The 27,466-nt window shown below is 52.9% G+C and overlaps 13 protein-coding genes across 13 annotated transcripts; 8 read left to right on the forward strand and 5 right to left on the reverse strand.

The window, feature by feature from the left end:
- The first annotated feature begins 199 nt into the window (after window positions 1-199).
- On the forward strand, window positions 200-1,736 carry K452DRAFT_254951 (uncharacterized protein). Its single transcript, XM_033538340.1, has 3 exons — window positions 200-593; window positions 927-1,479; window positions 1,546-1,736. The coding sequence occupies exons 1-3, from the start codon at window positions 394-396 to the stop codon at window positions 1,681-1,683; spliced, it is 891 nt and encodes a 296-aa protein (XP_033394651.1). The 5' UTR covers window positions 200-393; the 3' UTR covers window positions 1,684-1,736.
- Window positions 1,737-2,235: 499 nt separating this feature from the next.
- Window positions 2,236-2,874, reverse strand: K452DRAFT_78294 (uncharacterized protein). The gene has a single exon (XM_033547136.1). It carries the CDS (start codon window positions 2,657-2,659, stop codon window positions 2,330-2,332), a length of 330 nt encoding a protein of 109 aa, XP_033394652.1. The 5' UTR covers window positions 2,660-2,874; the 3' UTR covers window positions 2,236-2,329.
- A 1,937-nt stretch (window positions 2,875-4,811) lies between these two features.
- On the reverse strand, window positions 4,812-5,652 carry K452DRAFT_78312 (uncharacterized protein). The gene has a single exon (XM_033547138.1). It carries the CDS (start codon window positions 5,484-5,486, stop codon window positions 4,848-4,850), a length of 639 nt encoding a protein of 212 aa, XP_033394653.1. The 5' UTR covers window positions 5,487-5,652; the 3' UTR covers window positions 4,812-4,847.
- On the forward strand, window positions 5,653-6,710 carry K452DRAFT_78317 (uncharacterized protein). The gene has a single exon (XM_033547139.1). The coding sequence runs from the start codon at window positions 5,819-5,821 to the stop codon at window positions 6,380-6,382; it is 564 nt and encodes a 187-aa protein (XP_033394654.1). The 5' UTR covers window positions 5,653-5,818; the 3' UTR covers window positions 6,383-6,710.
- A 2,144-nt stretch (window positions 6,711-8,854) lies between these two features.
- On the reverse strand, window positions 8,855-9,491 carry K452DRAFT_78396 (uncharacterized protein). Its single transcript, XM_033547141.1, has one exon. The coding sequence runs from the start codon at window positions 9,390-9,392 to the stop codon at window positions 9,036-9,038; it is 357 nt and encodes a 118-aa protein (XP_033394655.1). The 5' UTR covers window positions 9,393-9,491; the 3' UTR covers window positions 8,855-9,035.
- K452DRAFT_78322 (uncharacterized protein) lies at window positions 9,425-10,109 on the forward strand. The gene is made up of 2 exons (XM_033547140.1): window positions 9,425-9,508; window positions 9,581-10,109. The coding sequence occupies exons 1-2, from the start codon at window positions 9,504-9,506 to the stop codon at window positions 9,954-9,956; spliced, it is 381 nt and encodes a 126-aa protein (XP_033394656.1). The 5' UTR covers window positions 9,425-9,503; the 3' UTR covers window positions 9,957-10,109.
- Window positions 10,110-10,302: 193 nt separating this feature from the next.
- K452DRAFT_233302 (uncharacterized protein) lies at window positions 10,303-10,509 on the reverse strand (the record flags this gene model as incomplete). Its single annotated transcript, XM_033537296.1, has 1 exon — window positions 10,303-10,509. The coding sequence occupies one exon, from the start codon at window positions 10,507-10,509 to the stop codon at window positions 10,303-10,305; it is 207 nt and encodes a 68-aa protein (XP_033394657.1).
- Window positions 10,510-12,152: 1,643 nt separating this feature from the next.
- On the forward strand, window positions 12,153-12,716 carry K452DRAFT_78302 (uncharacterized protein). Its single transcript, XM_033547137.1, has one exon. It carries the CDS (start codon window positions 12,290-12,292, stop codon window positions 12,674-12,676), a length of 387 nt encoding a protein of 128 aa, XP_033394658.1. The 5' UTR covers window positions 12,153-12,289; the 3' UTR covers window positions 12,677-12,716.
- A 1,277-nt stretch (window positions 12,717-13,993) lies between these two features.
- Window positions 13,994-14,719, forward strand: K452DRAFT_310914 (uncharacterized protein; the record flags this gene model as incomplete). Its single annotated transcript, XM_033543370.1, has 1 exon — window positions 13,994-14,719. One exon carries the CDS (start codon window positions 13,994-13,996, stop codon window positions 14,717-14,719), a length of 726 nt encoding a protein of 241 aa, XP_033394659.1.
- A 166-nt stretch (window positions 14,720-14,885) lies between these two features.
- On the reverse strand, window positions 14,886-16,576 carry K452DRAFT_320603 (uncharacterized protein; the record flags this gene model as incomplete). Its single annotated transcript, XM_033544337.1, has 6 exons — window positions 14,886-15,588; window positions 15,650-15,804; window positions 15,850-16,063; window positions 16,114-16,329; window positions 16,390-16,438; window positions 16,498-16,576. The coding sequence occupies 6 exons, from the start codon at window positions 16,574-16,576 to the stop codon at window positions 15,249-15,251; spliced, it is 1,053 nt and encodes a 350-aa protein (XP_033394660.1). The 3' UTR covers window positions 14,886-15,248.
- Window positions 16,577-17,486: 910 nt separating this feature from the next.
- Window positions 17,487-18,600, forward strand: K452DRAFT_320604 (uncharacterized protein; the record flags this gene model as incomplete). The annotated part of the gene is made up of 1 exon (XM_033544338.1): window positions 17,487-18,600. One exon carries the CDS (start codon window positions 17,487-17,489, stop codon window positions 18,447-18,449), a length of 963 nt encoding a protein of 320 aa, XP_033394661.1. The 3' UTR covers window positions 18,450-18,600.
- A 4,730-nt stretch (window positions 18,601-23,330) lies between these two features.
- Window positions 23,331-24,146, forward strand: K452DRAFT_310918 (uncharacterized protein; the record flags this gene model as incomplete). The annotated part of the gene is made up of 1 exon (XM_033543371.1): window positions 23,331-24,146. One exon carries the CDS (start codon window positions 23,331-23,333, stop codon window positions 24,144-24,146), a length of 816 nt encoding a protein of 271 aa, XP_033394662.1.
- Window positions 24,147-24,803: 657 nt separating this feature from the next.
- On the forward strand, window positions 24,804-25,709 carry K452DRAFT_290055 (uncharacterized protein). The gene is made up of 2 exons (XM_033540934.1): window positions 24,804-25,122; window positions 25,199-25,709. The coding sequence occupies exons 1-2, from the start codon at window positions 24,882-24,884 to the stop codon at window positions 25,366-25,368; spliced, it is 411 nt and encodes a 136-aa protein (XP_033394663.1). The 5' UTR covers window positions 24,804-24,881; the 3' UTR covers window positions 25,369-25,709.
- Window positions 25,710-27,466: the final 1,757 nt, after the last annotated feature.

Genomic DNA, 27,466 nt, shown 5'->3' on the forward strand with positions numbered 1-27,466 from the left:
AAAAACAAAATCTATGGCCCTGTCATAGCAGGGTCCGAGGCACTCCAAGAGTCCTGCATCATACCAATTGCGACAATTATGCGAAGCATCGGCAAAGCACTGGGCGAAACTGCAGTACAGCTGCCAACCTGGTCCGATTCATTGGCCTCGGCGGTGTACTACAATGATAACCTCGCTATACTCAGGACCCTCGACACTGGGAAGGTGACCCCAAGTTCTAGCTTTTCACTCCTTTCTATAAATGGGCTGGCAGTTACCCCACTACATTGGTCTGTCATAAAGGCCCAACGTTCCACTACGAGACTACTTCTCAATAATGGGGGTGACTCTAATGCAAAGGCTGCTGATGGAAGCACCCCACTACATTGGTCAGTTAGAGCGGGAAATGTTTACATGACACTACTACTTCTCGATGCTGGGGGTGATGTCAATACAAGGACGGCTAACGGAAGCACTCCCCTACATTGGTCGGCCAGAGCGGGAAATCCTCGAACCATGGAACTACTGCTTCGGAATGGAAGTGACCATAAGAAAATTACGACTGACGGAAGCACCCCTCTGCATTGGGCCGTAGCTTACGCCAATTTTGATGGGTTCAAGATACACCCCGACTCGAGAAAAAAAGCAATTTCCATCCTGCTCAGCAACGGAATGGAACCCAACGTGCAAGACAGCTGTGGCAGGACAGCTCTATTTATAGCAGTCGAGCAAGGCCACTTGGGACTACTGAGGACGATCCTCGAAAACACTGATGCCGATATCAACCTCGGCGACAAAACTGGCCAGACACCCGTCCGAAGTGCTTATTCACGTGGTCGCTTCGACATAGTTCGTCAACTGCTTGTTCATGCAGCCATCAATGGGAGTTTAGAAAACTACGATGGTTTGGTACTCCTTCGAACCGCAGCGGAAGATGGGAATATGAGAGTTGTCAACCTCCTATTTGAAGCAGGTGTCAATCTCAGAACATCAGCTTCTTCGGAAATTGGGCGTACAGCTGTACAAGCTGCAGTCGCGAATGGTCATTTAAGGGTTGCTGAGCTGCTCGTAGAGGCCGGGGCAGATGGCAAAATTCCAGCGACTGTGGAAGGTGGGAAGTTAGCCGACCAGGCTGCTTCCAGCCAGACAATAACAAACCTCGGAAGTCCGAATACGACCTTTAAGTTGTCTTTCTCTGAGCCCAAAAGCTCTAATGTGTATGATAAGGTGGAGGATGGACTGGACATTCCATGGCGGCTAGGGCTGCGGAGCGACCTCTGGGACTTCATTGATGACAAAGTCTTCAGTACGAATTCGAAGTTAGCGCCGGAAGTAGCTTTCACTAACCACACTGCTTGGACGGAGATCATGCAAACATGGGTGATCAAGGAGGCTCTTGAGGAGGCACACTACAGCTTCAAGCAGGTACAGAATAAGGTGACAGATGAAAGAGGTATAAGGACTGAGGCGTTCTTTCGCATTGAGATGGCTTTGAAATATGTAAGTATGGCCACTGTTCTTTCCTAGCGACCTATTAGACTTCGTCATGCTAAGACATCTGACCAGCCCGACGTCCGCTTCCTCATCGATCGCTCAATCAACCTCTATCGCGCCTCTCAGGAGGTTGCGGACTTGACAGTGAACGGAGACAGCTGGGGATATGAAATCGAAAGGGAGATCAGCCGAACAGAGACAAAAGAATGATGCATACATTGCTATGCCTTGAACCTCAGTTTCGAGATTAGACGAATGCTTTCGGCGTTTAGTATTGTAGGTTGTTTATAATGACAAATATCCTATTTTCTCGTCAACATTTAGAAAAATGATCGCCATATGTGCAGTACGTAACAAAGAGATGCCGTACGTCTAATAACGTCCGTCGTCGCGAACCGAGATCCAACGTATAGCGAGACAGAGGACGATAAAAGCAGTCCCTACAAAGTACTTCTTGCCCAGCTCTTAGCCCGAGTCCTAGATATAGATAAGAAGGTCTTAGAGCATACAAAGACTCTACACATCGTAGCTGGGTCTCTTCTTCTACTTCGTACAAGTATTACCATCTCGCTTCACGGTGAATCTCGCTCCACGGTGACGGACGTTACCGACCGTATCCCAAGCAATACAATACGTACCGATCCCAATCCTCCACGTGCCGGACCCTGAAGCCAACACACTAGCAGTAAGTTACGGCCGAAGCCACCAATAACGGTACCCTAAAACAACGAAGCCTCTACACCAGCGCATCTCAAACACCGAAGGGAGATAGACGACAGAGAATCGCACGATTCCTCGAGTTCGATCACGACCCACCTCGCATGCACCGTCTAGACCCTGAAGGAAGTCGGTTACATCAAGACGAGCCAGGAGCAAACGAACCACAGTCGTACAAGCACCCCAAACAGACGCGAACCACAGCAAGCAGCACAAACGATCCAGCCCTTCCCCGCACCAACGACCGCCCAACTGACCGCCCAGCGACGACTTCGAGCAGCAGGAGATAGGCCTGGTCTAGAGTAGAGTAGAGCCAGGCACTAGCGGCCGAAAACAACGGTGAGACACCCACCAGCGACGAGCCCAAAGCAGGCCGGTCTTGGCAGATTGCGGGCGCCCACAAAAAAACCGCGTGGTGAGCTCCTCTAGGGTTTGCGAGCGAGACACGCAGTCTCAGCCGCCTGCTCATCGTGAAACGGGGGGGTCCAGGCGACCACACCTCCACATGACCGAGCCGTCCAGACCGCCGCCGCCGCTGGCCCGCTGCTCATAACGCCCTCTTTCAGCGGCGGGCAGGGAGGCCAGCCACCAGGGGCGGCGGCCTCGACGATCAGCAGCGCAAGAGCAAGGAAAGCAGAGCTTAATTCGGGCGCCAGCGATGTAGTGCCTAGAGTAATGCGTACGGCGTTGGCTCTCCTACCACCTGTTCCCTTTATCCCCAGCACAGCAGCGGGCGCCGGCGCCGGGGATAACCCACCTACCTTACCTACTCCTAGGTAAGGCACTCCTACGAAGCTCCACCACCAGCCAGCCCTCTACGCGTTTTTTTGCGTGCAGCTCAACACCACCTGCTGTTCTTCCCTGGCAGCGACGACGCCACGCCAACGCCCCGCCGCTGCTCAACGCCCGGCGCAGAGGAGGACGCCATTGACGAGAGCCGTGGGCTCAGGCCGGCGCCACAGCCTTTGACCGCCGCGCCACGGGGCGCGCCACGGATCCGTTTGGCGAGAGGAGGAGCGCAGGCTTAATAACACAGCTGGATCGGCTTGCCGCAAGCAGCAGGCCTTGCGAAGATCATGCTGTTTTGGCGCGGCAAGTCTCTGAGCCGGAGGAGGAGGGAGCGGTGATCGACATGCGCTGAGATAGACGGGCGTGGTGTTTGCTTTTTTTCTTACTTGCTGCTGCACCGTGATTACTACTGGTTTGGGCCTGGGCAAATGAGCTGAGCTGAGATGAGCAATGTCCTGGACCACGTGCCGCTGCCTCCCTGCCTGCCTCCTGGATGGAAGAAGCAACATCCGGGTGCGCGAGCGCATGCCATGTCACTGGAGAACTAGTTAGAGTGCGTAGTTAGTCTGTGAAGATCTGCTACCAGGCTGCACGTAGCAGCAGCACAAGGCTCGCAAGCAAGGTGCTAGAGTAGGTAGGTTAATCACTCGATCCCCACACCCACGGGGCACTCACCCATCCTCTACTCTACATACTCTGGGAGAGATCCCCCGAAGGCAGCGGCAAGCAAGCAAGCAAGCATCCATCGGTACTCGCACTCGTACTCGTAGACACAAACACACACCCAGTCGGAACACTCTGCGCCAGCCCGGCCGGCGCCCGCTTCGCTCACCCACCCAATCGGGAAAGCAAAGCAGGCGCCTCTTGCTCCAAACCTAGAGTACCCTAGAGCACCACCAACCACCACGATGGCTAACCCAAAGAAAGCCCACCTTCAAACCTTCGGCCGCGGCGGCAGAGTAGAGTGCTAGAGTACCGCTCGGAAGACCTGCTGTTGCGCGCAGGGCGTCCAGACCCATCCCATGAGTACCTAAGAGGGCAACTGGCGCGACGCGACGCGACGCGATGCTACGGTACGCGACGGGAGGCCGAGGCGCGGCACGGCATGGCACGGCAGCAGGAGGACGCGCGGAGGACTGACTCTGACTCTGACTCTCGCATCTCTTTCTCTCGCGAGAGGGAGAGAGAGATAGATGAGATGCTACAGATCGCATTCGCATTCTTCGCTTGAGCAAGGGCAGCGCGCGCGGCGTCCCAGGCCGGCAGGCAGCCTCGTTATGCATGATCCCTACCTGCTCGCCCCCCAGTCCCCCAGCCCCGCGGCAGCAGTGCGGATGCAGAAAGAAGAGCGAGCGGCGCGAGCGCGCGCGTCAGGCGTCAGCTGCCTGGCCTGCCTACTCTACGAGTAGGCTGCGGCGGGGGAGCGGGCCACGGATCCCCTTGCTCCCGTGTCTCCCTAAGCAGAGTAGAGCAGGAGTACGTAGAGTACGTAGTAAGCATCCGAGTAAGCAAGCAAGCAGGCGGACGACGGACACACGGGTGGGCGGGCGGCAGCGCGGCCGCGGCCTGGCGGGCTGCGGACAGACAGCTAGTGACAGGGTTGGGGTACTCTAGTGAGCAGGCCAGGCAGACAACCGCAGTCGCACTCGCAAGAGCCGAGACGCGACGAGCACGGCGCACGGCACGCAAGATCCAAGCCTAGGCAAGCACGAGGCAGGACGCCAAAGCCAAAGTCCAAAGCCAAAGTCCAAAGCCATAGTCAAAAGCAAAAGCCAAAAAACAAAGTTATTACCTAGGCGGCAGAGCGCATCGCGCTGTTGCATCGGCGCCAGCCCAGCCCAGCAGAAAGTCGGTCCTGAGTCATCCATTCAAGCATTCCAGATCGGACAGGGCTGGCGTCCAGATTCTAGAAGGGGCGTGGTTGCTGGTACTCGTAGGTAGTCAGGCACGGTAGGATGATGGACGAAAACAGTGGACCTAAGGCGGAAGACGGTCTCGACCGGGCCCAAGGAGGCTGAGAGGGCCGAATTGCGAAAGCGAAAGCAAAAAGCAAAAGGAACAGGAGCAAAAAACAAAAGGGCAAGTCTGGCCTGGCGCAAGGCCCACGTTTCTGCCTTCGCAACGGCGGTGGGTGCCTGGCGCGGGCGGGCGGGGAGGAGTGGCGAGGGAGGGGGGAGGGGAGGCGCGGAGGGCCTCGTGGACGCACGCACGCACGCGGATTGCGCAAGCCCACGCACCCATGGAAGAGCGACGAACCAAGAGCGACGGAGGCTAGGTGGGCAGCGCGTGTCAGGATGCAGGAATGGGAAGGGAAGGGAGCGTGGGAAGGTGAAACGAAACACGGCGGGCACTGGCAGTGGCAGGCAGGCAGGCGGCGGCGGGGCGGGGCGCGCGCGTGGCGTTTTTTCGTCAGGCCGGCCAACAAGTGGCGCGCTGCCACCACTGCTAGAGTTCTTTGCTCTGCTTTGCTTTGCTTGCTTTGTTCGAAACACACAACTCCGCGGCATGGCAACGGCATTGATGGGAAACCTCGAAACGTGCGATCTGGATCGCCACGCTGGATCGGACGCGGGCTGGAGGATGCGCGCGCAAATCAAACAGCACAAGGGAAAAAACTCCGCCTTGCTCCTCGCCGCCTGCTGACCGCCAGCGACGCCGCCTTCTGTCTATTCGATGGCCATCCATCTCCTGATGATTGATTGATTGATTGAGGCCCTCGTACGCGTACGCCCGAAGCAAACTCCCCACCGCACCCGTCCAATGTCCATGGGCACAGCCAAGGCACGCTTCACCGCTCTCTCTGTCTGCTGGCGTGACTTGACGGCGTGCCGTGCCCCATATGGCGGGGGGGAGGGGGGAGGGGAGGGGCGCACTCAATCAATCAATTAATCTGGCGCGGCCTTCTCGAACGGCCAACGACGCGACGCAGGGAAGTACAAGTAGGGCGGCAGAGCCCCCGCAAAACGCGCAATCCTGCCGATCTTCATCCCCCCTCAGCACAAGCGGGCGTGCGCATTGGACAAACATTGGTGGCCGCAGGCCGCCCTTTGTTTTCCCACCTTCTCCACGACCGACCGACCGAACAAACCACGATGCCGATGATGGCCTTTTTTTTGCGAAAATCAGGAGGCCCGCCGCCGCCCCGGGTTCCAGACCCGGTCCCAAACGTCCCAGAAGATTGTCTGTCGAGTCATCACGACATCGCGCCGTCATCCGTCGCCCGTCTAGATCCCGTTGCATGGTGTACCGTCCGTTACCCTGCTGCCCGCCCCCTCGCCCATCGCAATCTCTCTCCAGATTCCAGACGCGGCTCTCTCGCCCGCGCTCGCTTGCGCGCATGATGGCGGAGGCGGCGGGAGGCAAAGGAGAGGAGACAGAGGAGACACGTCCGGACGGACAGTGACAGGGTGCGACAGGGGGGCAACGGGGAGCGCGAGGCAGAGGCAGAGGAGAGGCTGCCTGGTTACTACCTGAAGCCTGTCTGCCAGCCCTGCATCGCGGGCGCACCGACGCCGCGAAACCTAGGTGGACGCGCCTCCGCTCCCGAAGAAGAAAGAAGCCAGCTCTGCAGCAGCTCTGCAGGCGCACATAGCTCGTGCATCCGTCTAGCTGTCGCCTCTTCTGCCCGCCTCGCCTTCGTCCTCGTCGTCGTCTTCGTCGCCTTGCCCGTCGCCCGCTGCCCGCCTATCCATCTGGCCCATACGCCACATACGCAGGCACAGGCGCACTGGCTCGCCGTGCCCCCAAAAAACCAAGGCACAAGCACACAAAAAGCACAAGCGCACACGCACGCAGTACGTACCTAGAGTACTTACGCACAAGCAACAAAGCACAAGGCACGTAAGCACGAGGCAAGCAGCAAGCAGGCAGGCAAGCAAGCCAGTCATAGCTCGTTGCGCCCAGGCACAGCTCGCTGCCCCGTGCTCGCCTAGCTGTGTGTGGTGGGCAAAAATGAATAATGTCCCCGATCGCTCACCGACGCGCACGATCGATCGCCGGGTCTAGGCTCGGGCGGGCCCGGTTGCACACTAGGTTGTTTTGGGCGCGTTGTGCATGCCATGCTTGCTTGCCTGCTTGCCTGCTTGCTTGCTTGCTGGCTGGCGGGCTGGCGGGCTGGTGAGCGGGAACGAGCTGCTGTCGCTGGTGAGCATGAGAGCGTGCGTGGGTCCTGCTTTTGTTTTGTTTTTTGGGTCGCGGTGCCGATCGTTGTGACTGTAGTAGTAGATGCGCGTTTTCGTGTGTACTCCGTATGTGTGTGTGTGTGCGTATGCTGCTGCTGCTGATTGCTGATGGGCTTCTTCCCCCACGCCCCGGAATACCCAACTAGGCACTCCGGCGCCTGGCACTACTAACCCTACCTCTCTACCTACTCTACGAGGACGACGTCAATGAACAGCCAGCAGCAGCAGCAATGCAGCATCCACCCTAGCTAGCTACCTAGCTACTCCTGGCACTCTGCACAAATAAACCCCAGCACAAGCTAAGGTAGAGTACCCATCCCATCGCATCGTCGACCCCACACTCCCAGCTCCCTCCTCCTCCCGCGCGCCAGGGCGCTTGCTTGCACGCCAACTCCAGTATCCCGGAAGCAGCCCCCATCCCCATTTCACCGCTCGCTCGCTCGAAACGGCTAGGCGCAGCTATCGCCGCAGTAGCAGCAGCAGGCAGGCAGGCAGGCAAGCAGGCAAGCAAGCCCAGCACACGCTGCTGCGGGCTGCGAGTCGAGTACTGGGACTTGCTAAAACAGACAGTCAGACAGACAGTCCGTCACCGCTCCGCCTCGCCGTACCCGCCGCCGAACACGGTATGGTACTGTAGGTAGTAAGTGCGCAGCTGCTCTGGTCTTCTGCCCCAAGCATCCAAGCATCCAAGCATACATCCACACCCATACACCCATACACACCTTAACCCCAGGCCTTACCGACCCGCCCTCCTCCAAACCCATACACACGCACCCCATCCCATAACCCAGCCAGCCAGCCCACCCAGCCCGGCCTACCCGATTCGTCCCCGCGAACGAACAGAGATGCATGACGCGCGTGCGTCCATGCTCGTGGGTAGTAGCTTACGCTGCCTACGTACCCTGCCCTAGTCGGTCCAGTGCGGCGGCGGCGGATCGGCGGATGGGCGGATGGGCGGAGGAGGTGGTGGTGGAGGGATGTTACCTACCTACTTCTAAGGGCATGGAAGCGGGCGGGATGACGACAGGTTGAGAGGAGGGAGGGATGAGTGGTGGAGGGACGGAGAGAGGGTTCCCTGTGCCGTTGCTCGTGCTCATGCTCGTGAGCTTACCTACCTATATAAATGCGAAATGCGAAATGTGACGGCCCGTATATTATGTGAGGCATGTGAGGCAGGTATGTGAGAGCGCAGTCGCAGCGTGCTCTTCTTGCAGCTAGGTTGGTTGTCTCCTCCCCTCCCTCGGTCGTCGAAACCGTCGGCGCCGCGCCGCCCTCGCACTCCCCCCTCCCTTGCGCGCTCCCTCCCTCACGCACTCCTAATTTCGCGACCCCTCGATCCCGTGGCCTACTCCTATGGCCCACGACGTCGCGCGCAGCACATCACTGCTCGCGCGCACACCACGTGCCGCGCCCATGACACACGCCGCACCCCACGTCCCCACAGCACGACCCTCACATCGCACCAGCACCAGCACCAAGGCCCAGCACCAAGGTCCGGATGCAGTCGAGTCCATACCCACTCCAATAATGCCGTGCAATGCGATCTAATCTGCCCCCTCCCCCATCTGTTTCTTCACCCTCTGACGCCGTTCCTTCATCCCTTCAACCCTCCTTCCTTTCGCTTGAGCGTCAAGACATGTCATGACCCTTCACGGCGCACAGTCGCCAAAGCCGCAGCAACCCGCACCCGCAGCCACGGCCTTCCTTCGCGTTTGCGCCCGCGAGCGCCTGCGTGCGCGGAACCGTCCCTTTCCGTGCGGCCGGCGGGCGGCGGGCATAACATACATACGTGGCGGAGCGGGGCAGGGGAGGCCGCTAGGCCGGTACTGTAGGTAGCTAAGCCGGTAAGGAGGTAGGTCGACGGGACGCTATAATCTATTGCCATGGACCAAGTGGGTGAGTGCAATGATGGCGAGTCATGGCATGGCAGCGAAGGGGACGTTGACGTTGTTGACGTTGTGTGGTCTGGAGACGGGCGGGGGCGGGGTGGGGGGCTGGGCTGGGGGCGAGGAATTCAATGCGTGCGTGCGTGTGGTGGGGCGCGCGGCGCGTGTCGGTGCGTTGTGGACGGAGGTGGGTGCCGGGTATGCAGTACGAGGGTTGCGGTTGCAAGGGCGCGGGAGTCTTGTGCTGTGGTGTGCTGTGTGTGGTGATTGCTGTGGTTGTGTGGTGACGATGGGGTGATTGGTGGTTGCGTGTTGGCTGTTGTAGTTGTGGCACAGGAAGAGGCATGGGAGAGGGACGGGAGCGATTGAGTGTGTGTATGTACGTGTGATGTGTGTGTGGATCTTGTTGTTGTTTGTAGTAGTGGTATTTGATAGTTGTTGTAGTATGTAGTATGTAATGTAGTAAGGACCCAGGTAGGTAGGTCTTAACGTGAAGATCTGCTATCGATCGAATAAAAAAGATGTCTCGTATAGCGAGAGTGAAATGGGATATCAAAGAAGAAAGAAATCGAAGGAAATGCGAAGAAGAAGAAACAGAAACCCTATCGCGCTTGTGTGTGTGCGACAGACACCACAGCAGCGGTGTGCCAAGAAGAAGAAGATGAAAAGTAGAAGTAGAAGTAGAAAAAGCAGTCCTCCGACCCCGAGCGCCTGCGCTAAATTCCCTGATCGAAAGGGGGCTCGCTCATCCAATGTTAAAGGCTGTGCAGCTAGAAGACAGCCAATATCAAAGACGAAGACGAAAGTAGTGGTGGTGGTAGTGGAAATTCAAGTGCGCCCCTGTTTCCCTTTCCCCCCGAAAGTAAAAAAAAAGCCTGGTGCCATCACTGGTCCGGCGGCTGTCGTGTAGCTCGTAACGTGTCGATGGTAGTGGTAGTGGTGGTGTGCCATGTTCTTATGGCGCTCACTCGCTCCTTTTCTTTCTCTCTCTTGTCCTCAATCGAGGTGGTAGTAATAGTAGTGGTGGTGGTAGTAGTAATGGAAATCCATGACTCTAGGAATCAGATGGGATGGTTGGTAGGTAGATCGAGCGGTGAGTTTGGTTTCCGGCCGTGCGTTCTCCGGGCACGGCGCGGTGCGGTAGGAGAGAGGTAAGTAGGTCACCGGATGCTCTGGGCAAGACGGTGGTGGTGGTGGTGGTAGGTGAAGAAGAACTGACGCGAGGGTGGTTACACGCGCAGTGGTTGGTTGGCCGTTCAGCACCTGCCCTTGGGCAGTTGCGAGAGAGAGGCAAAGGACATGGTCAATGCCGAGTAGGGAGAGGTCGACGAGGTCGAGCTGACCGAGGAGGTGCTGGGCGTGCGGATGGCCTGGAGGTTGAGGGTGATGCAGGAGGAGCAACGGCCCTGGGGGGAGTTGCAGCGACCGCGGCAGCCGCGCTCGTAGTTTGCGCAAGAGAACATTGTTGAGTTGAGTTGGTGGTAATGGTAGCCGAGAGAGGTAGTTGTAGGTAAATCGGTGGTCAGTGGAGGTAGTGATGTTCAGTGATCTGCTTCCAGAAAAACTGAGCGCGGGAGTGTGGCTTGGAATAAATATAACCAAGGGCCCCGGTGAGGCGGCAGGCACTTAATATGGAACGCCGGGAACCCTGGACGGGCGATGATGTAGGTGTTGCAGGAGGGCTTGGAGGAAAATTAGCTCGTTCGGGCGTGGGCGCTTGGATGGTGGGGTCAGGCCGCGACCAAGGACCGCAGGGTCGAATGCGCGGCGGGTCAATGCGAGAGGCCAAGGATTGGCTGCGACGAGGCCGAGAGGGTTGATTGCAGGAGAGGAGGGGCTGGTAATGGTTGGCTTTTTTCACGGGCGGCTTTTTATGATCTAGAGGTATACGAGTACATGGTTGTTTCTAGCAAGGCGCAGCAGCAACAGCAACAGCAACAGCAACAGACAGCAAACAACAACGAGACTTTTTAGGGCTGGGCCGAGGCAACGTGTGACTTGACTCTTGCGCAGAAGGTCGAGGCCCGCCGATGCGCGCAGGGAACGAGGAAAAAGAAAAAACGGGCAGAAAAAACAAAGGCCGAGCTTCCGCCTTTGGCTCGCTTAGATGAGCAGATCATCCGCCGCGCCCTCTCTTCTCTGCCCTGCTGCCCTCCCCACATCTCCATGTCGAGAGGCCGAGATGCTTCGAGCCCAAACGCCGGTCGGCCTTGCGCGCTTTTCACTACCGCCTGCCGTCATCCCGACGTTTCCTTGCCGATTCTCATTCGCCCGCTGCCAAGGAATGAGTAAGATGCACCTCGCCCCATCCATCCACCCCGTTGCGACGCTCTCCCGCCGCCTACTCTGCCTTGGACCTTGGCCCCCCGCCTTCCCCGTGAGCATCATCACGCAAGGGATCCAAGGCCTAGTCGATTATTCATGACTTTGTCACATCTATTCAATACTCGTACGAGAAACCCTTCGACTGGCCCGGCAGTCTGTGCCCCGAGGTAACTACCTACGGCTCTCGGCAGAGCGAATCAGCCCAGTGGCTGGCTCTCGGCCTGCTTTGAGACTCATCCCGCGTCATGTTCCAAATACGCAATCTTTAAGCTTACATAGCGTAACGCCCTCTTTCTTATTTCCTGCCAAGTCGTCATCGTGTCGCGCATGAGGGAAAAACACCACGCGCCCAACGACAGAGATACCTAACCACTATTGCGCCTCTTCGGATGTCGGGCCCGGGCGGGCATGGCTTACACCATCATCTTCCTGGCACCTTGATAATAGGGCGGTACTATGATTACATTACGTCTCTTTCGTTAGGCTTCCCCCACACATCTTGCTTCTGGCCGCTGTCGTCTGCAGCATAAAGAAATCAACGACCATCTCGCGCTGATCGTCTGCGTCACCAGACCGATGCGTCCAGGCCTTGTACGAGTACACGTTGACAACCCTGCTGATCAAACACCCTGGCCGGAGCATCATGAGTAGTACTCTAGAGTAGATCGCGGGGCTCGAATGTCGCGATCAACGATCATCTCGGTGTCCTTCATTCTAGCACCTAGCTCGCCGGTCGTGAGTGCTCTCTCCTCTGCTTTTCCCTGCTGATGGCCCTCGTATGCGTGATTTCCTTGCAGTCCTCCCCATCTCCGTCTTGAGTCGCTTGCTTCAGATCTCATCGTTATCGATCTGTCCTCTCGATCAGAATTTACATGTTGCATTCCCTAAGTGTAGTCTGTTTCAGAGTGATTTGGTAATATGGACGGAGTCCAAGCTGCCCTTTGCTCTCCACAATACTACTATATCTGTCTTATTACCTCCGCCTTGTTCGTCTCCAGCCGTATTCGCATTTGTTCTTGGCTTTGTGCCTTGCAAGGCCGACATTTGGTGATGTGGTCGTCTGGTATGGGTTTCAGAGACATGACGTGTCCACAGACGAGCAGCGTGAATGCATGGAAGGGACCTAAACGCTCTAACGAAAGGTCAACCAGCACGCATGAAGCCGTTTCTTCCCCAGCGCATCCTACTCGAGTACAGCCACCAACACGCCAACCAAACACTATACAAAACCAACCACTTAACCCCCACGCCGTTTCAAAACGTCCCCACGCAACATTCGTACCTTCAACTGCGCGTCCAGAATAGTCCACAGGTATTGCACCATCACCAGGATTCCGCTGCGCCGTCTCGGCTTCCTCTACCGCAGGAAGCGGTCGCCGGTCTGGCTAGTCTCGGCCTCCAGATCCGTGAATAAGCACTAGGAGTCCTTTGGAGCAGGAATCTCGGCCCAGTCTTTCGATTTCCATGTCACCGACCCTAGCGACCTTGGCCGCCGCATAGCGAAGACCGGGGCTACAGACTGCTGCCTTATGGACTGGCTCTACCGGTGAACGGTTTTTCGCCCCCATGGATTTTTGGGATTTCTTCTGGATGCGCTTGGCAAGGCGTTTTTGATAAGGCAGAGGTCCCACATAACGTTCGCGCCGCCGCCCCCACACCCGCGCTTCTAGACGGATGGAAGGATCGTGACTCGCGTGTCGTGCGGGCTTGTATGAGTAGTATTGCTGCGCCGGATGCTGACACGCGGTGGTAAGCCGGCGCGGAGCTGTTGAGTGGGCTTCTGGAAACGAGGGGGCCGGAGGGAACCGAAGGGGACTGACGGGGACGGAATAGGACGGCGTGGAAGGGTAAAGAGCGCGGATACAGAGTTCTTGTTGTCGGCTCTTTAGGGGTGGGATTATTGATTGTTGTTGAAGAACCACAATTACACCACCGATATCACTATCGCAGAGTGCGCCGCTCGTTGGCTAAGCTGCTGGATGGACACAACGCCGCCACATCCTGCCTGCTGGGGGTATGGGCCGTCGACCCAAATGCACGCCGCTACTCGAGATGTACTGCACCTCACGCACGCAAAGCTCAGAACAACGCCTCCTCTACCCCCTCATCGCTCAGCCACAGAAAACATCAAAACAGCCGCACATATGACCCATCACGCCCCTCTTCTCATGTTTCAGGCGCCAAAGCCTTCTGCTCAGCAGGCAGCGCGACCGCGCAGCAGCTGAGAAACGCCGCACGACCGGTCTCGCAGCCCGCAAAGCAAGGGCCCAGCACCCGTTGCCGCGCCGTGCAGGACTAGGCGCGTCGTACTGTTGTCGTGCGAGGGCGCGGCTGCCAAGCCAGGTTGCGCCGTGCAAGATGCAAGGGGTCGCGTGGGCGTGGGGTTTCTGTGCCACGGTACGAGGAAGGGGAGGCTAAGGGGTGGGGTATATAAGGGGGTGTGGGTGGGGTGGTGGGTGTGCGAATGAGTGAGTGTTTGCGCGGTCAAGTCTTGCTAGACACGTTTTCTGTTTCCCAGTTAGGGGTTTGGACGTTTTTTCTGAGACGAGATTTGGGGTTGAGGTTGGGTCGTTTTTTGTTTGTTTGTTGTTGCTGTTGGGGTCGGTTAGAGGTGTTGTCACGATGGTAAGGGAGTTGTCAGATCAGGAGATTGGTGATGATGATGATGGATTTGAGCGGATCGAGTGGGTTGGGGATGATGGATGGGTGTGTGGTGGTGGTGGTGAAGAGGAGGAAGCGGGGACGCGTATGGAGGCGAGTATGGAGATGGATGTGAAGGGTATGGAGACGGTGGTGGTGGGAGGGAAGGAGTCGGATGCGAAAACGAGCACGGAGATGGTGCCTGCACCTCTGTTGCCGTTGGCGCGTCACCAGCAAATTGAAGACGGCACCAACGGCACTTGTGCCGAAGAGAAAGAGGTAGAGGGGCAGGAGGAAGCGCTGCTGGCTTACGCAACTACGGACCAGAAGGCATTACAGCATCAGGAAAAAGAGCCAGCGGACGTTCCGGACACTATACATTCAAGCACATCATCTTCGGACAAATCGTCTTCAAACGCCCCGCCACCCACAATCACCACAACCACCGCATACACAAAAACGCACGCTACAGACGCCCCCTTACCACGCAATCCATCTGCCACGACGCTTCCTAAAACGCACATCCGACCCTCTTTCCAAGCGGACAGGTCCAGCGTCAGAAGTACCTTTACCGTCGGATTATGGTTTTTGATACTGGTTTCCTTGGCTGTTTCTGCTATGGTTCCGTTGGTTGTCGTGGTAGGGGTCCAGCTGTCAATGGTGATTGCTTTGGTGGTTGCTCATTATAGGGGATGGTGGTGTGGGTGAGGGGATTAAGGGGAGGAAGCGAGGTTCACCACCCAACGAAGTAATGATACTTGTACGGAGTTAGATTAAAACTTAGTTAAGACATTTGTAAGTATGGGTGCAGTCTAAAATTCTCTCACTCATGTCTAGGATGTAGGCTTCTAGCTAACCAGGGAGTATTTTATAGGAAATGCTTATATCCTTCCCTATCTCACTAGACGGTAAATCTCTCTTGATGATGAGGATGGTAACGCGGTGCAGGTTAATACATCATCCAGTCGCTTCTCGGCCTGACACTGGTGCATATGCGATGGTTGCATGAATTGGAAACAAAGAAATTACGTATGGTAACTCCGTAGACGACTCATGGCTGTAGGAAAGACGTATTTCGGCCGTGACAACTGTAGGAAAACGGTTCGACAGAAGCTCGTCCACGGAACGTCTTATCCAACCAAAGAAAATGCGTGTAAGGAAAGAGTGCGGAAACGTATAATGCGTGCACCGTAAGCATGCCATCCAGACCCTGTCCGACGACACACCTTTCCGTAGCTTAACCCAAGTTCAAAGTTTCCAGCAGGCTCCCAGCCTCCTCGAAATCGTTCTCCAAATGCCAGTAGGCGATCAACCTGCCCATGTCTTGCGCGCAGACACGACCGAGGTCTTTCACTTTGACGTTGTGCTGGATGGGATGGTGCAGGCCAAAATTAATGCGCGATTCCGGCTCCAGCGTGACGGAGCTGTTAGCGGGCTCGATGGCGATGGGCTCCTTGGTCATCCGGTTCTCGCCCAGCAGGTAGTAGGGGCGTGAGTTCGTGCAGTACACGATGGCGTGGGCGTTTGCGTCTACGCCGGGCTTTGTGGTGCCTCTGCGTTTGTAAGTCGAGACGGGGCTACGGGGGCTGTCAGCTCGGGTTTGGTCTTGAGTACGTTGGAGTGCGGTTGGCTGCTGACCAGGCGTAGCAGAACCCCCGCTTCTCTTTCACGACAACAAAGCGCCGGATGTCTGTGTAGACGTGCCCGCCGTAGATGACGACGGTCACGTTGTCCCTCGCCAAGTTCGGCGGTGCGGTCTCACCCATCGGCTCGCTGAAAAGAATCGCGAACATCTGCGCCGTGTTAGTTGGGGCCGTGCTGCTGGTTTGTACACGTACGCGGCCTTGCTTGAAGAACTGTCGCGCGTTGGGTTGAATCTGGTAGCTGGAATCTAGAGCTGACCATCGCCCCTGTTGCGGGTTTCCTCTGATTGTATGTGCCGGGAAGTCGGCTGATATAACACTCTCTGTTTCCGTTCTCGATTGAGCTGAGAGGCTCGGAGTTCGCACGGGACAGTTTGAGTGAAAAATCACAGAGTCACGATGGTTAGTCCTAAGTCGTTTTTAGTATCATCGACGTTGATGTAGGCAATGTAAACTCACTGCTGCTGCTGTTGTTCTGATTCATGTTCGTTTCCACCTTTGTCTTCATCATGTTCTCCATCTTCATCATTCTCATCTTCTTCTTCGTCCTCGTCATTCACTTCACTCTCATGTCTTGCCTCTTGGTGATGCTCATTCGAGGGTTGTGGCTGTTGCTGCTGCTGCCTTTGGCACAGAACCGGATACAAAGATTGATAGAGTAGCTGGAACGAAGGGCTTGCTCATAAAGTCGGTTTAGAACGTGGTAATATGCTTGCAATATGTACATTGTCTTACTGCTGCCTATTGCTCGTCACATATTTGCCCCAAACAGTGACGAATCGGGCTTTTCGGCAAAGTCAGTTAGGCCGCCAGTCAACTAAAACCCGACGCAGTTAAACTCACCGCCATTCCAGTATTGTGTGTAGTAGTCGTCGTACTGGCGGTTCCAAGTCCAAGTCCAAGAGTTTGGCGAATTGTTCATTGTCACCGCAATGGTGTCACATGTTCCGCAGAAGCACAGCTCGCTACAGCCCTGAGCCATAGACCTATATATAAACCAGCTAGTTGCCACTACTGCAGCAGAGCCGCATCATGCTACCAGAGGCAAGATGGTTGAAAATCCGAGGAGAACATAACAGCAATCTCTCCGCATGCAACCCCCGCACTTGTGGGCAGGGGTTCGTCATCAAAGGGAGGCGCCGCGTTTCGACTGCATGGTTACACGACAGGAAAGTCATGCGCAGTGGCGCGTGCACTATCCATCTCTGCCACTCCCGCGTCCTTGATTGCCTTATCTTCCCGAGGCTCGCGGCCACGTAAGTGTGTACACGAAATACAAACGCGGCACAGTATGTCGTGAACCGCGCATCCTTGCCGATTTCTTTCTAAAACATCATGCGCGGCAAACAAGGCTTACGTCTCACTGCAGAGAAACCGCCATATCTCGCCTTCTTTGATCAACGAGTGGTTTGACAAGCTGATGTTTCACAAGACATTGGGTAACTTAGTCATCTACGGATCCGTAGCCTTCCAGCTGTGCAGTCTGAAGCCCTTCAATCTCCTCAAACCTCATCTTCAGAAGGTGGTCTCTATCATTCGAGGCTGAGCAGGTGGACAGCGCGGCATTCAAAGGCAAGATCACGACTAGACATATCAATATGTATGATCCTAAGAATCTGGATCGTTACGCACCGCGAATGGATCGAACTCCGGCGGAGAATCAAGATCACATATTTGGAGCTCCTAATTGCCTCCAAACTGCTCTAAATGAATTTATGGCACGCTTAGACGAAGCACAGAATGATCAAGACAAGATCAAGGAGCTTGGAGAGCTAGCTCTCACCGAACGAATGAGGCTGCGACAGAAACGAAAACAAATGCAAGACCGACGAATGACTATTCGTCTCCTCGAATCTGAGCTGGTTAGTGAGCTCCGACAAATGTGTCTTAACGCCAAGGCACTCGATCCAGAGGTGCTTTTTACCATATATCAAAAGATCCAACAAGCACAGAACGACCTTGGAAATGCCGAAGAAGAGTATGATCAAGTAGAGCGAGCCTACGATACCGCTGAATGGAAGCTCGCTGACCGCCAAGGCGATTTCATTGCAACCCTAACGGAAGACCTCTTGGATATAAATCTTGAGGCTCTGTTTCCGAACACAGACCTGCAATTACAGCTTGGCTCCGACGCGGAAATGTCTCCTGGACTTCAAAACGGAAATCATGCATTACCACTTTCTCCGGCAGAAATGGAACAGCTCACTCTCAAGCAGAATGGCTTTGATTTCAAACAACCCCAACAATTCGAAGATAAGCATGTTCAAGACCCTCTCGACGATGAAGACTTCTCTGAATCCGAGATGACAGAGTCAGAGAAAGAAATTCTGGTAGGACCAAGATTCTCCTATGACGACGAAGTGGAAACAGTATTCCCACCTACTGAGTTCGATACAATGACATTTCCTGGTGGCCGCCAATTTTCCAATCCGTATCTGCCCCTACCAGTTACAGAGACAGAGCTTCCTCGCGCGAAGAGCGAAAGCGGCCTGGAGCAGCTATTGCCACTGATCCCAGATGTACGGGCACGCATCAGCAAGTGGATCTTCGATACACTGAGGGCATCTGATATCCAAAAGGCTATCGCAAAATCACAGCTGGAAAATCAAGATATTTGTAGCAAGACATGGTGGAAATTGGTCAAACGATACTGGATTGATCCCTCTGAGGCCGGCTGTGATACGGAATTCATCGTCATTACGCCTCCAGTCTTAGATGATGTGCAAGGCTCAGTGGGCTCTCCGGGCGTATACTCTCAGGATCTGAAAACATCACGCTGGAATATCAGAATTTAATTCTTTATCGTCACTCTCTTGGTATACGCGCTCTTTCAATTTCCAAGCTAAGTTTCACAAAATATGGAAGGTAATTCCACAGATTTGATACTTGATCATATTACCTTATATACTATACTGCCCAATCTCGGTTTTCTCAGGGATGCTCCCCATTTTCATCACTCAAATCATATTGGAAAAAAAAAAAAAAAAAAAAAAAAAAAAAAAAAAAGTTTGTGTATCCTAAAGCATTTTCTGACCATGGGGGATTGATTAGCTCTAAAGATCTATTTTGTTTAACGATATATACAAATAGATAATATGCCTGGAGTTTAAGCTGTCTCAACATTCTAAGGTGGAGCCGACAGACAGGGATTCATCTTACATGAATACAAGGCGGCCCAATCAAGACATTGCCAAGCTTCAGCCGTTGCCGTCTGTTTGCCTCTCAGCCAATATGCATGATCCCTGAGATAGCAGAAACACACCTCTTATTTGACCCAGAGGACAAAACACCCTACTGGGGATCATTATGTAAATTTGAGTTACGAACTCTGTTACTACATTTCTACGTCAGCACCGACAAAGTCTTGGAGAGTATTGTGACTCAGGTACATTCAAGTGTTGTGTTTTCATGTCCAGAAAGGCCGACGGTCCGACAAAGTGGTCGTCAGCTGCCCGCTACCGGGATAGAGAGTAAGACAATCCCGCATTCCAAGGATGCCTTATGCCACAGACGAATTTAGGCGAAAGGTTCTCTGGTGCTTCATTGGTTCGGTGCTTGGTCTTCCGGCCACACCAACGCCCACCTTTGCTGCATGCATTGCTAGGGTTTGGGACAGTAACCCCACGCGCCCTCTTATCATTGCTCGGTTGTTTCCGCACATACGCGCGGAACAGGTTTTGGTGCCAGCCCGATATGTATGCATACTCCCACATGACTCTGTTCCCGTGAGCTGTGCGACCCAACTTGAATCCAAGGGGATGGTTCTATGCTCCCGACCCCGCCCAAATCCCTGTTAGCTTTTAGGTCAGGCGGGACGGCTCGATTGCCCACTCCGATGGCGTCAACAGGCATGGGTGGCAGGGCGAAGGATTTTCCGCCGCGTGTAAATGCTTGTCGTTGTAACATGATTGGATTTGGAAACAGTGGCTGGTTGTCTTAGGTTGCATTGCGTTGCTCCTGCTGACTCTTAAGGGAATGGGCTGCAGATGCTTTTTGTCAGATCGTAACTCAGTTTATTCCCGATTGGTAGAGCCTGAAGTATTCAAATTAATGCTCTACATTTGTACCTTCATGGCATTTTCCGAGCCTTGCCGCTGGCGTTTCTTCACTGCTTCAGGTATTGCTGCAGTATAAGAATGGAAGAATCTCATACCTTGATTGCACCCATGCAAACCTAAGTGTATGTTCATGTTTCTGGCTATATAAGTCGTATCGCATTTAATAAATCATCCAAAAACCTGCCATAATAGTCTATCCAGACTGCCTTCCTCGCTTCAATTTTGCACTTGATTTTGTATGAGCAAAGCAGTCTGTTCTGTACAGAAGACAATTTCGGTTTGTTGAATGCAACATTAAATGAGAGTTGGGAAGAAAGATCTAATGAAGGTTAATAGTAGAATGGCAACACTTTATGGGCCAAAATTATTGAGCTCGCTGGAGTTTTATATCCGCAACGCTCGTTATTTGGGATTTTGTAATATTTTAAAGAACATATCGTAAAAATAGATGAGACTCATAAGTTGGATACTTGTGCTGTGCTTAAGTTTCTCTTATTTATAGAACAGATATGCATGAGACGCAACATTGGTCAGCATTCGGCGCTATAATTAGGTAGCTGTAAATGCTATGGAACTAAATTCAACGGCGTTTAGCATATTTTTCTACGCTCAAGGAGTCAAGAATTAGCATAGCCTACGGATGTTACAAAGACAACAATCGTCTAATAAACTATTAAGCTGCGTACTGTAAATGTTAATTTCAGTTTTATACTGGCGTTCCTTTAGGAGAGGTTATGGTGTAGGTACTTGGACTATATGACATAATATGGTAGCGTTTCGCGAGAAACAATATGCTTCTAAGTAAAGATATCTAGAAAAGTATGAGTAACTACTTCACGCAAGTTATTCCCATCTAATCTCTATCTAAAGCATCTTAAGGATTTTTTTAATCAGACGCCATCGGGTGATGTTGTTAGATATTTACTCATGGCAAAGAGGAATTCTAGCTATATGATTTCTTGAAGTGTTCTTTAAAGGGTCGGTTATCCTAACTTTTGTAGAACACCTACTATTAAATAGGTTAAAATTTCTACAATACTTCCTCACCACACTGGGGACTATTTTTGAAGAGAAAGTCAAAGCTCATGCTTTAATTTTAATTTTAAAAATAAAATAGCTGTAGATATACGAATAGATATTATAACAAATAAGATCCTATTTTCTATGCATAGTATTTACTTCGGCAACGTAGTATCATTACTAGCCAATCATAAAGGTCCTGTTAAACAAATGTTCCCTAGAAAGGATTTTAGTGGGTGTGCGGAACGCTGTTCATGCATGAAGCGGCTAGGCGCGGGTACCCTGCTATAAAATAGAATTAAGCCTTGATTTTTCTGCAAGGGAACTCAAGGAGTCCATCACACATTTCGTGTCACATGCGAGCCCGTTTAAGCTTTTCCTATAAAACTCAGCCCTACCTGCTCTGCAAATTTCCTTTTCACAGTCACAGTAATCACCCTGGCTCGATCGGAAGACACTAACAATATCTTGCATGAACTTGCCCGGTTGCTGACCCGAATTTATGGGGTATCCCAGTCGTCGGTACTCGGTAGTGAGCAAGCGGTTGCATTTTTTGGTTGCTAGGCATGGGTGAGAATGCTCTCTTATGGCCAGAGGCATCCCCACGTGCCGTATGGCGCCTGCACGACTACTGCACCTATGGTCATGCGTTCAACTAACACAAGGTTAATAGAACAGGATGACGTAGAACTTCAATAACAGAGTGACAAGGCCGAAACTCTGTAGCTCTTTTATCCAGTAAATGGGTCGCTTGAGCCACCAATCCTGTGTAGCTACAACAGCCAAGCACCAGGACTGGCGGCTAAGTCGCATATCTAAATACCCTATTTGTAAGGGTTGTAAGGATAGTCTAGATCTATTCGCTTGTTGCGGTAGTTCTCACAGATGTTTCCAAATTCCAAGGTCTTATCCCAGTGTTTATGCGGGGCTGCAAAGATCACCCAAAATGTCTGACACGACACAGAAACACCTCGGCCGGCGCGAATGTATCGTAGGATTAGTTCGTCCTATGATATCATCAATTATGCGCTTCCAGCCTCGTACATAAAAGATTGTATGCCCCGACTACGTCTGACATATTCATTTCACCCTCACATCTTCCAATCTTGCTACAATGAGCCCACCATCGCAATATTCTGAGTGGATATGGTCTTCCGAGCATTTGCAGTATTACTGCTACCGTTACAATGATGCAGGCCAACCCGAATACATATGGAGCGGCAACTCGCAGCGGACCAAGGGTTACGCACAACCTGAAGCGGAAGCAAGGTAAGACGACTTTCCCTGTTGAAAGTGAAATTCCAGCAAAAGAAAAGAGGTACCGTAGTGATGTGCTGATTCGTAAACTCCAGACTGCAACAACATCCCATGCTATCTTCGTCCCCTTCTAGTCCATCAGGCATCAGCCGTTCGCATTCAAGAATTTCCGGTCCTGAGATGGATCACGATGAAATCCCTCATATGCATCGTATAGCAACAAAGGAGAGATTTTTGAAGAGCTCCCGCAGATTTGGAGATGGGCAAGAAGTGTGCATGTCAGTCGAGGACCGAGGTCGTATAGTTCAAGCAACTTTCACCATCCGCTGCGGTAGAGTCAATCCGAATGGCCAATGGGAATACCAACTGTGGCATGATGACGGACCTCTGTACGACGGAGGAAACTGGTTCAACGAAAGAGAACTCTTGTGAGAAGAGTGCCATTCTGTACCTGACTGCTGCGTTTGCGATTTACTCCTTTGCAGTTATTTTTTTGTTGCATTGTTCTTGATCTGAGAATTTTTGCATAGATATATGGGTTGGGCTCCGATTTTGACTTTACGAGAAGTTGAAAAGACTGCATGAATGACGAAGTTAATGTTAATGCAATCCGTTTAAAGGCAATGGTCTTTTGTTTTACCATACCGTTAAAACAAGGTCTCGGCTAGTAATATGTCTTAGATCTATATTTATCAGCCTGCAAATACGCTTACTTTTAATCTATTCTTCGCACGCATTGGTCCGATTATCGTGCATGAATAACTGCAGCTGCTCTATGGATTTTTTATTTTGCCATTCCGCTGTTTGGATCCGGTTTTATTTATTGCCTCGTACGAGAATGCAGAATGAGCGTTGCTTAGCTCAAAGACGCTCTGTCGTAGTACAATGATACATCATTGCCACGTTTTACTGTCGAGCCTAAGGCTGATGTGAGTGAGGACATATAGTAACGAGACAAAATGACCTGTAAGGCATGTAGTGTGTACCCTACGGTGATATGTACCTTACGGTGATCGATCATGTTTGCTCTCGATACTTCCACCCGTACATTGACATCCTGTACGAAGGCGTAAGGATTAAAATCCAAGCGGGTTAGTTGATAGAGACACCAAAGCGACATGCGAGGTGAATTGGCTCATCGACGTGAGAGAAATGACGGGGAAGCAACGTGTTGTTGTCGTGGGACAGTTGTTCGGATATGAGCGCCATCCCGTCTCAGCAATGAGCTAGCTGATCACGGTGACGTAGGTAGTTCCCCTCTCCATCTGTAGCTCGAAACTAAAACGAAGAGCTTTCAAACGTCCTCTTGACTGAATTATTTTCTTGCAGAAACCTTCAAAAATGACTTCGAAATCGATCTTGATTAGCGGCGGAGCCCGGGGAATCGGACGGTGCATGGCGCGAAAGTTCCTGGAGAAGGGCCACCGCGTTTACATCCTCGACATCGACGAGGACGAGCTCTCCCACACCGTCGACACTCACCTGAAATCTCACCATCCACGTATCGGCTCGAGCATCTGCAATCTCCGGAACGTTAGCGACATTCGCGACAAGGTCAAGAAGGCAGCTGACTTCTTTGACGGTCGCATAGACGTCCTTATCAACAACGGCGGCATTGCGACGCCACAATGGAAGGATGGCAAGACCATGAAGGATCTGGACACAATCGACGAGTGGCAGGCATACGTTGAGACCAACCTTACGGCACCTTTCGCAATGAGTCAAGCCTGCATTCCATACATGAGATGCGGCAGCTCTCACGACGCCAAACACATCGACGCCGGCGGACCCTGCATACTCCACATTGGCTCTTTCCGCGCTCATCAGAGCGATCCGAATCAGGAGGGATACGCGTCTACAAAGTCAGGACAGCTGGGTCTTATGCACTCGATGGCAATTAGCTGTTCGCCGTGGGGAATTCGCGTCAACCTGATTGCGCCGGGTCGTATAAAGGTGGCTCACGAATGTAAAGAGGGCGACGAAGAAGGTCGGCAATGGTCGGACATCCATGAAGACAAGGACGTGGAAGACCATCCCACAAACCGTGCTGGTATGCCCGAGGATATTTTCCAGGCTGCGGAGTATTTGATTGAAGCGGGTTTCGTCACCGGTCAAGAGCTCACGGTCGACGGCGGAGCTTTGAAGAAGAAAAAATAGCGAGGCGAGCTCATGCATGGGCTGCGATAGCGGCTTGATAAAATGGACGGATCCTTGTACTAAAATCAGGCTAGGGCTTCTTTCCTGCAGGAGCACGAAGACAGGCATGGGTTGCATCATCATACACAGCAACGAGATGGAAATACGAACATGAACTGATGAGTCACGAATGGTCTACGAACGAGATACATTAACCCACATGACCCAAACAGCAAGACCACAAGACCAATATAGTCTTAAATTCCGCTAATGTAGCTATGGATATGCGGCATCCCTGTGAGGTAGCAAACTTCAACTTTCCGGCTGCTGTCTACTGGACCCGGGAACCAAGTATGGTGCCTCAAACACCACTGCATAGGTCCTCCATTCAACACATTTCATTGCGCTCGCTGTGCTATCAACAGGCTTCATCGATGACCTGAATTACTGAGCACCGTAGAGCTTGTAACAGACTTCATGAACGATGTAACGGCAGCGAGCAGCATCAGACCATTGCAGCAGCTGAACATACTATGCAGAACACCCCGGTGGCTATAGCCCATCCCAGAACCATGGATTGCCTTTGCTGACCGACCAACTTACCTCCCGTGTCAGCAGTACGACTGGTATTAGTAACAGACATGAACGTCTGTATAAAGACGTCCAGCACGGATGCCCATGAAACAACAAACCTCATCCTCAATTTCCCTAAACAGTTGAATCGCAAACGACTGAGCTGTTTCTAGAATACTTATCATGCGTGCCGCAGCCATTCTCTCGGTCCTGGGCGGCCTCATCGGCTCTACCTCCGCCATCATTAGCGGCATCGCAGTGCCCTCTGAGATTTGGCCAGGCCAAACCATCCGCGTTACCATAATCACATCGAACTACATTCAAACCGTGCAGGATGTAGCCATTTCCTTCGGCATCTCTCCGCAGAACAACTACCACGAGGGTTGGCTGGGTCAGTTCCTGTCGAGCAAGTTCCTCGGCCCAGGTGAGTTCTTTTGTTTCCCTTTACTTCACCTCCCAGCCCGTGTTCGGCTGAGAACTATGGCGCTGACTGCAATCAGATGACTCGAATATCATCGAGAACCGCTCTCACGTCATTACCATCCCGGAGTCTCAACCTATAGGCCCGGCTGTTATTGGCGCGACTTTGTTTTCGCTCTATGGCGTATCCACGGGTGGAGTTTTGACTCAGTTCACTGCCAACACCACCATTGTTCCTTTGGAAGCTTGAAAGTGAGAAAGCGGGGATGAATACCAACGTGACGGTGACTGATAATGGAGCGGGGGGTGTAATGATGTGGGATGCCTAATGGTTAGCCGCCTTCAGATCTTTCCAGCAGAGAATGACATACATCTTCTAGTACTGCAGTATGGAAGTTGCGAGAAGTTGATTGAACTATAAACAGGGTTAAGCATTGAAAAGTGCTCACGTGCCTCCCAGGGTACGATGTATCCCGTACTTAGAGTTTTGAAGGCTGAGCTGCGGTCCGCTTGAACACTTACACGACAAACAAGCTTTCTGGTCAGTTTAGACGATGAGCTGTTGCCACATCAAGGAAGCCATACCACCCCTCAAATCAATTCGGAAATCACATGACCTCCACAAAGAGTTTTTGGAATATTATCCTGGGATCCAGGAGCCCAATCCCGCAAAGCCTATTGGAAACATGCGTGATGACGTCCCCATCGGACCAGAGTAGGACTGTAAGTTCAGCTGACAGTCGATGTACCTACAAGCTAGCGTCACGCAGGTGAGACGAAACTTTTCGCGGGGCAGTTCCAGACGAACAAACGGCAACTTCGGGCCTGCACCGCTGCTGATGCAACACCGCAATACGAGCCCGTGATGACAGCTCCGGGGCTAGCAGGCTCCTCGCTCCCGGCCGGCTGCTGCACGAGAGCAGCGATGCGGTAAACTCCAGACGTTCGTCTGACCCGGAAGGTGAGCGCCAGCTGGAGTCGCGTTTTCCCTGCCGCTTCATCTCATGTCAACAACAACCGTGCTATGGCATTATGCGTCAAGTCGCTGAAAAACATATTGGTGTTTCGCTTGACTACAGCAAGCCTGCATGATCCACCTCCGGGTGAGATTGTTCAAGCTCGTCAGTACTGCAGCGTCTCACATCGTCTCATCTCCACTTATCAGCGTGGGAGCAGCGATTCGTCAGAACCACTATGCGTACGATAAGCTGTTCTGGGAAAGGCGTTTAATATCTTCCACGCTAAAGTTGAGATCAAACATGGCCGGACCTCAGTCGATAATCATGGCAAGGCCTTCCAAATGGCTTCTACAAGACTCTTACCATGCAGCGCTTCTGGCACTTGGATGCAAGAATTGAAGCACAACCATCTGGCGCTTGATATCAGGGTACTCCTTTTACTGACCACTCTCCAGAAAACTGCGGGCTTAACAGCTGTCGGCAACTAAAGCATGACGCGGTTCAGCAGCCTCGGAATAATTTGAGAAGTACCTGACTTTCAACAGCCCATAGACCCTTCCAAAAAAGTCTCCATTATAGTCCGGCCCAAAACGTTGTTTAAATCCATGGTCCAAAATTCAACAAAAACGGTATCCGGAAGATGCACTTTCATGCTATCGCTGCATGTAGCTATTTGATCTACTTGGACATACCTCCCAGCAGCTATTTAAAGAAATCTCAGAGCCACCTAAATGACGCAGCTACTAAAACTTGCTTATAAATGCGTCATCTGTGTCTCCGCTCGCAACATGTGGGTGTTTATATTTTAGCCGGCGAAGGACACGGTAGAATGAATGCAGGCCCAAGGCAGACCCAAAACATTCCAAACCAAAAGAGCCAGGAATTTTTCAAGGCAAAGATCACATCTGAATGTTACAGTAACCGAAGAGTATATCAACACTCTTATCGTCCACGATTTTCTTCCTCCATAAGGCTGACTAACCCTATTCAAAAAACGAGCAGGAAAGCACCCCACTTCTTGGTAGTTATCTCGGCAAGGACTCATGCACGAACAAGAGCCTCTCGGCAGGCACACAAGCCGGGAAAAAAGCAACAACACAGCACGAGACCAGACAACTGCAAAGCCAACGGAGGCCGCACCCACCCGGTCCCACCAACCGAGTCGCTTACACACGTTCTTCCACAAATCAGGCGTCAGCAGCCACCGGAGACCCAACAAGCCGAAGGAGCGAATTGCCAGGCGAGCGGATCTGGCTTAATCTACGCCCCCTGGCAGGGCGCAGGCTATGGGAGGAAAAATGCGGGGAAGCGCGCTTCTCGCGCGCCATTGGCTGCAAGTGCCCGGTTGGGCCTGCCTGCTGCAGGTACATAATGGGGCGGCTTCGGTCG

Source organism: Aplosporella prunicola (genome assembly GCF_010093885.1).
Source record: "Aplosporella prunicola CBS 121167 unplaced genomic scaffold K452scaffold_21, whole genome shotgun sequence".
Lineage (NCBI taxonomy): Eukaryota > Fungi > Ascomycota > Dothideomycetes > Botryosphaeriales > Aplosporellaceae > Aplosporella > Aplosporella prunicola.